We start from the raw sequence: 7,274 nt of genomic DNA on the forward strand, positions 1-7,274 counted from the left end.
CCTGAGGTGAGGTAAAGCGCTGTGTTCAAGTACATACTAGAGCGACAGGGCGAATATTCCACAATGCTATTGCCCTTCTTCAGGTAACATGTCCCGACAGGCTCCCTTTCTGAGAATCCATACGTGCTCCACTGGTAGAGAGGAGCACATGCCTGAAGAGAGAGAAAAATGTGCAGATCAGTACATGAGTAGGAATTATGTTCTTCTAAACCATATGCTGATAAATATCTGCTTACATATTCCAGCAAGACATACTTTAAACATTTAATTTAAGTGCCATATCAGCATTGAAAGTCAAGATCAAAGTACTTTTAAATAAAGGAAGCGGCCTCTTACAACAATACAATAAAGAATATTTAATTTCAATTTTATATCTGACTTGTTTTAATCTAGGATTTTCTTTCATATAGAATCGTGTTTATAATATACAACAGGGCTTAACAATAAGGACATCCCAGGGTCAATGTAAACAGGGTTCCTTCCTACACATTTTCAATTTCAAAATTACATACTTTTTTAGACTCAAATTTCCAAATCTCTGTAGATTTTCAAACCATACTTAAAGGAACCGTATGTAAGAAATGTATTTCAATTAATCATAAAATGGCCCTGATATGTCACTAGACATGAAGAAATCATGTTCATTTCAAATACTTATATCACTGACAACAGTAGTCCGGCCAGGATATTGTCATTTAAAAAGTGAAGTTGCAGCCCTCAACTGATGTTGATGTTGTCATGTTGTGTTTTGGACTGATGCGCCACCACCTATCTACCAATCACGAAGTCAGTACTGTTGCGGCATCCGGGTTGCCAGCTCTGCTGTAGTTACCACAAACGTGTCGGATAAACAAATGTCTAACGTTACGAATCAAAAAAAAAAACTCGTTGTGATTCCGAAATACTTTGTGACAAAGTCCGAAATAAAACAAGGATTTGTATAGGAGATGAATTTGAAAGATGGAGACGGCTGAAAACGGAGAAGAATTTGAAGACGCCAACGTTGCGAATCCTGCAGCCTATCTGGCAACCTCGAGTCAGGGGGGAGGGGGAGGGGATACACCGCTCTACAGTAATTTGAAAGTGATTGTAGTACCAGTTTTGGCCACAATCTTACATACGGCTCCTTTAACATAAATGGTTCATACAGCATTTCATTTGGTATACTATATAGTACAATCATCTGTTAATATTTTCTCAGGCTTTTTTCATTGGTTTACTCGAACTGATGACATGCGCTTAACATGATGAAAAGAAACCTAAAACGCTTTATAACGAGCATATATTCACCTGACACATCGCTTTGAAACTGTAATCGTGGTTACAGAAACCTAAAACAATATTAATCGTGGTTTAACATTGCACAATCAAAAAACTGTAACGTACAGTCTGATTTAGATGATCATTTGCTCTTTTATCTACTCCTGTTTGAGTGGCACACGCACGTTCATTTAGTGTAGTTGAATTCATTCAGTCGTGTTTGACAATCACTAAACTATTGCCATGACATCACTCTGCTTGTATGATAAATAAAACGTTTTTCTTTCAAATTCTTAATTTTTATATTTTAGACAACTGAATAGGAGATATAGTCTGGAAACAAATATTTTTCCATAAGTTTCCAGACTTTTACAAACTGTGAAGGAACCCTGTGTAAAAGACCAGTTGATGGAACGTCACTTGAAAAAAAAAAAAGGTGTGATATTTTGCTGCTAATATAAATATGACAGACGAGTTTGTGTTACAATTGTGCAAATGACTTGCGATTCCTCCTGATTCCTGATTGATTCTCCTGAGATTATGGAAGCATAAGTAAAAGTAGATTCAAATTTAACAAATAAATAAACAATTAAACAAACAAACGAATAAAATATTAGCATCGCTCTTTATAAATTTACAGCTATCATAAAGTTACCTAACAGCTGCATAATTTTAAACTATTTCAAAGTATGTATGTATATGTATACATGGTGCGGTATGTAGTATACACACACATATATATATATATTAGTGCGGTCAAATTTTTTTTTCAATCTTATTTCAGAACAAATTTCTACACGTGCACCCTGACTCACCAGAATATGGTCCCCAGAGGAACGCACAGTGGCCCCAAACCATTGATTCGACTTGAACTCCATTTGCTGTCCATTGGAATTCTTCCTGTCATCTGTGATGGGAATGAGAGAGGAAGGGGGTATGGGGAAGGAAGAGATAAGAGTTAGTCAGACTGTCATCATGTCCTTTGTAGTAGACTACACTGCTCTTCCAATCACTACAATCTCATCCACTGGCGTGTTCCTCTAATTCCAGCTGATTTCAAAAGGACTGGACAGAAGCATCTGAGTTCATAGATCAAAAAGTTGAGCTGATATGCAACGCCGCACTCTCTCATCCTCTTCATTACCAAACCATCTGAAGTTCAATCCAAGGTCATGAACATGGACAGCTGAATCTATTCATGACATAATCAAATTAGCAAAACAACTTCATTAACACAAACAAGGCATGGAATATTTGTAGAACATGGTGAATAAAAAGGGGTTTTCAGAGCTTCAGCAGAAAGGTCAGTGATTTACTGGTGTTCTTCGGTCACTTTTGACTGAAAATATTTCTGTTTTGAATTTTTAAAAATCACAGCTTCATCAGAATGGTACGACTTTTATGGCATTTGGAATGTGAACACACACACACACACACACACACACACACACACAACATGCAGGGCATGATTCGAGGAGGCTAAGTGGTCGTAAAAAAAATTGTGACCGACCATAGGAAAATGAATGGGAAATCGACAAAAGCACAAAGAATCTGAGAATGGTACAATCTACAAATCGGCAACGATGCAGATAAAATGCTCTGTACCCAGGTTTGACTGTAGTAATAATAATGCAAAACCGTGTACAGTACACTTCAAATCAAATTTTTGTTTTATCCAATCCTTTGGATTTAAAAGGCCTAGTCTCTATATTAATCTGAAATACTGCATTAATTGAAAAAATATTTCTAAAAATTAGAATTTTTTTTCAATGGCAAAAATGGACCATAATTATTGCATAAATATTAATAAGTGCCATCAATTCCTCTCAAAATAGGGAGAGGATGGGGAGGAGGAAGTTTCATTTCCAGGTGTCCGGTCACTTTTGACCCTGAAGATAAACAAGTGTGACTCCCAAATGAGGAGCACCAGATTAATTATAAAAATATTCTGGTGTCATTTTAATCATGAAATCATTCTTTAGTTCCATAATATTCGCCCTAGAAATCAAAATGAATGAAAAGCTTTTAAAATGTGATTTGTAAACATTTCCAAAAATGCTCTAAAGTTTTCCTAGGTCTGCAAGATCCTACACACACGTTGTTTTTTCATGTTTTATGGGGACTTTCCATAGACATAATGGTTTTTATACTGTACAAACTGTATATTCTGTCTCCCTACACTAAACCTACCCATCACAGAAAACCTTTGCATTTTTACATTTTCATAAAAACTTGGTATGATTTATAAGCTGTTATCCTCATGGGGACCAAAAATGTCCCCACAAGGACAAGTATTTCAGATATTGCCATCTTTGTGGAGACATTTTGTCCCCATAATGTAGGGTTTAGTAGGCCACACACACACACACACATATATATATATATATATAGCCAAAAAAGATATCCCTTCCCTGCTGCCTTGGTTCATCTCAGCCACAGTCTCAGCCTCAGGAAGCCACAGCTGCTCATCAGTCTGTGCTACTGAGCTGGGAATTTCCCAGTGTTTCTCATGGTCAACACAGTCATACAGCTGGTCAACAACACCCAGGCTTTACTAGAATTAAGCACTTAATTATTGCCAAACAGCACAAACGGGGAGTTGACAGTACAAAGGCCCAGTGGAAACACAGTTGTGCAACCATGCTGTAACAGTTCAGCATTAATGTTTTTACATGATCCACACAGTGTTTTCCATCTCATACTTCAGACATTTCTCTCTAATCTAGACTGTGCCTGCTCCTCAAACAGCCAGCAGGTCATCCAGCACAGAGAACACTATTGTACGGACACGTCATTCACAGTAAAAACATGTCAGGACACAGTTATGCTTTGGCAGTTATTTAACAGAAGAATGTTTAAGCTTCTTTCATGCAATACTAGTTATGGAGTAACAAATATAAACACTACGCTAGTGCAGTAAGTGCACAAAGAAAGCAAGAGGAAACTAATAAAAATCTTGGAGGTAAATGGAAAATATGGTGGCCCCAAAAAGTATTCAGACACTTATAACAGATACTTACAGCTTGGCAGTAACAAAGTCCCTTTAAGACTGTTATAGTCTTTGGCAGTAACCACAGTCCATTTAACTGTAGCCTATGTCTTAGTTTGGCATTTACTAAAACTTAAATATATATTTGTAAAATATGTTTACAAAAACAATTCCCCAAATCTATTTGGTTTGGCATTTAAATTGTATACATATACTAAATCTACATTGTCATTTGGCTTGGTATTTAATATAAATAAATACATAAATAAATAAATACAAATATTGTAAATATACATAAAATATACCACTAAATATTATTATATACTCCAAACTTGTCTGCTTACTCTGCCATAGATGTACAGCATTATTTAAAGCTACTCTATACATGGTTCTTTTCCCAAGAACTTCTTTAAGGGTGAAAAGAACACATAGAGGAATAGTTCAGTTGTTGGTGAGAACTCTAAACACACTGAGATAATCCAACTGAAGATCTTTTTGTTTGTCTGGTAGTTCCTCTTGAAGCAATCCAGCTTGGCTGGCAGGGTAAATCACGCAAGACTAGTCTATAACCGCCACTGAATGCCAATGAGATCTGGCACAAGAAACGGTGCCTATACTCAAGTACACATAAGCCTGAACAAAGTCCTGTTAGTGTGAAGATTGTTTGTGTACATCTGCAATCTAGTTAGTAGGCCAGCACATGAATAGTAAAGCAACTCCATTGTCTGTTGCAGGACACTGCCAAGCATGTGAATTCAAATTCAAAACACTTTGTAATAACAATCGCACAATCCTAGATGAGCCATGAAACGACCCCAGGCTCCCTCTCCTGTTATTTTTCCTCCACCTATTGAAAATATTTAGAGCAAAGCTGATATATGACCCAATAAATCATTAAAGAGCCACGGGCTACTCAGAAGGTCCTATAATAACTCTGACAAACCCTACCTCTTTCACTAGCATGCAATGTGAATCAATACACACAAAAAAGCTTTAAATAACAGCATGGAGGAGCAAAGATTAAACTATGATGTCTGAAAAAAACACAGTGCTGCGTCTTACCAGTGCTGTCAAATTCAATCTGTGTGCATGTGCCGCTTTTTTGCCAAGGACAGCTGAAGACAGCGCCCCTCTCAGTGACTACCGATGGGGTTTGATCAGATGTGTTTGCTCTGGGTGCACCAACCAGTATGTTTAATCTGGAATCAGAGGGAAAATGTGTTTTTAATGATTTGTTTTGTTAAATACACTAAAACACAGTTTTAAAATGTACATATTTCTTTCAATTATATACAATGCATATTATTCATTACAAATAAACAAAAACAAACAGTAGAGAATGTCACAGTAGCAAAACTCAACTCGAAATGAAAGCGAAGGAATACAGGTGGGTCTTAAGCATCGACTTAAAATTTTCAGCAGTCCGAGCTGTTCTTATATGTTCTTACTTTTCCAGAGATTAGGAACAACCACTGAGAAGGCTCGCCTTTTTTTTTTTTTTTTTTTTTGGCATATATAAAGTTAAATACAATTAATATATATATATATATTGTATTTAACTTTATATATGCCAAAAAAAGGTGACCGAGCCTTCTATATTGTAAGTCCTACAATAAAAATGAGCATTGTTATGTTAATACATGTTTCTTTCAGAATATCCATGCATTCTTGAGATTCATATCTTCATCACAAAAAAATAACATATAAAAAGCAATACAGTAACTTAGGCACCTATGATATCCAAACAAGTTTGTCTGTAGTTCGCCACCTCACTAGGTTTAGCCTACACACAACTTCATCTACTCACTGTTTATTATCAGGATTGAAGAAAGCCACAGAAAATCCAAAGTAACTTCCTGGAGGTCCAGAGAAAACTGAGGGTTTACTAATGTCCAGATTAAATGAAAGTGCTCGTTTCCAGTAAACAAGAGCCACTAGAGCCCAAAGCCAACAACAGATGAGATGTTTGCCCATGTTTTGTGTCTCTGTAGAGTATGAGAGTAGATGGAGATCGCGCGGTTTGTGGGTGGATGTGTTGATCAGCAGTAACGTTATCCTAAGTTACATATGATCGCCACTGATTCCGCACTCCATAATAACACGCAACACTCACACACTAACAAGTCACGGAAATGTCCGTTACATTATTGCAGGCCGGCCGCTGCAATAAAAGCTCATTCGTTTCTAGCCTGTCCAGTAAAATGGAAGCAAAAGTGTAAAGTAGGACACAGGGACACTGAAGTAGTCCAGCTCGAATGGAGCCGCGGGATGTCCCACTGAACAGGAAGTGAAAATAAACCAACCTACTGAAACGTCACAGTGACGTCACGAGAAACTTCCGCGCAGCGGGCATAGCCTGCATGACTTAAATGGGCATGAACTGGTAAACATTTTAAAAATGCGAACAAAAGCTGTCAGCTTTTTATCAGTAAGCCGAGTCCTTGAGCCACACTTTATCCACAAGGTCCAGATAACTGTGACAATTACAAATTACTATTCAGAGCCTGAGGATATTTTATTCATAGGCTATATGGACTTGTCAGTGATTCATGACTTAAATGCAGTGAAGTAGGTCTCCAAGAATGCAGTCTGTAAATCCCCCTGGGATCCCTCATAGATTTTGTATGAAAAGGAAACATTGGGTGATTTTTATGTCTGCCTGGCTTGTCTTATAAGACATAGGCCTATTATTTTAATCCCTTAACATACTGTAAACTCAAATGTATACATGGAACAACTGGTCTTTTATGTATAGAGTATGCATTTATGTCATAGAGTAAAAGGCTTGAAAAGATTGTGTTTCCTGAGGAAATAAAAGGCACCATTTGCAAATTGGAGCACAAACGACATTCTCACTCTCTGGGGAACAAAGTCACTTTTGTTTTAGAGCTGACGGGTCATGCGTGTGGTCAAAGGGGCTTTTGGGATCATGTGATGCATGGCAGAGTGGCAGAATAATTATGTTTGCCTGGTGAGCATCCAACAAACATACTAAAGTACTTAAAACATTAAACACTAACCCTTA

The 7,274-nt window shown here is 37.2% G+C and overlaps 1 protein-coding gene across 1 annotated transcript in view; it reads right to left on the minus strand.

Moving 5' to 3' along the window:
- itgav (integrin, alpha V) overlaps positions 1-6,679 on the minus strand; it is a 39,068-nt gene extending 32,389 nt beyond the window's left edge. The window contains exons 1-4 of the mRNA XM_056241859.1: positions 6,057-6,679; positions 5,312-5,448; positions 2,076-2,167; positions 38-152 (exon numbers count right to left, since the gene is read on the minus strand). Coding sequence (XP_056097834.1) covers positions 38-152; positions 2,076-2,167; positions 5,312-5,448; positions 6,057-6,223 — 511 coding nt within the window. The 5' untranslated portion in view covers positions 6,224-6,679. The remainder of the gene's footprint in view (positions 1-37; positions 153-2,075; positions 2,168-5,311; positions 5,449-6,056) is intronic.
- Positions 6,680-7,274: the final 595 nt, after the last annotated feature.

The sequence above is a fragment of the Rhinichthys klamathensis genome, unplaced genomic scaffold, assembly GCF_029890125.1.
Source record: "Rhinichthys klamathensis goyatoka isolate OS25496 unplaced genomic scaffold, OSU_Roscu_1.1 h1tg000021l_1, whole genome shotgun sequence".
NCBI classification, from domain to species: domain Eukaryota; kingdom Metazoa; phylum Chordata; class Actinopteri; order Cypriniformes; family Leuciscidae; genus Rhinichthys; species Rhinichthys klamathensis.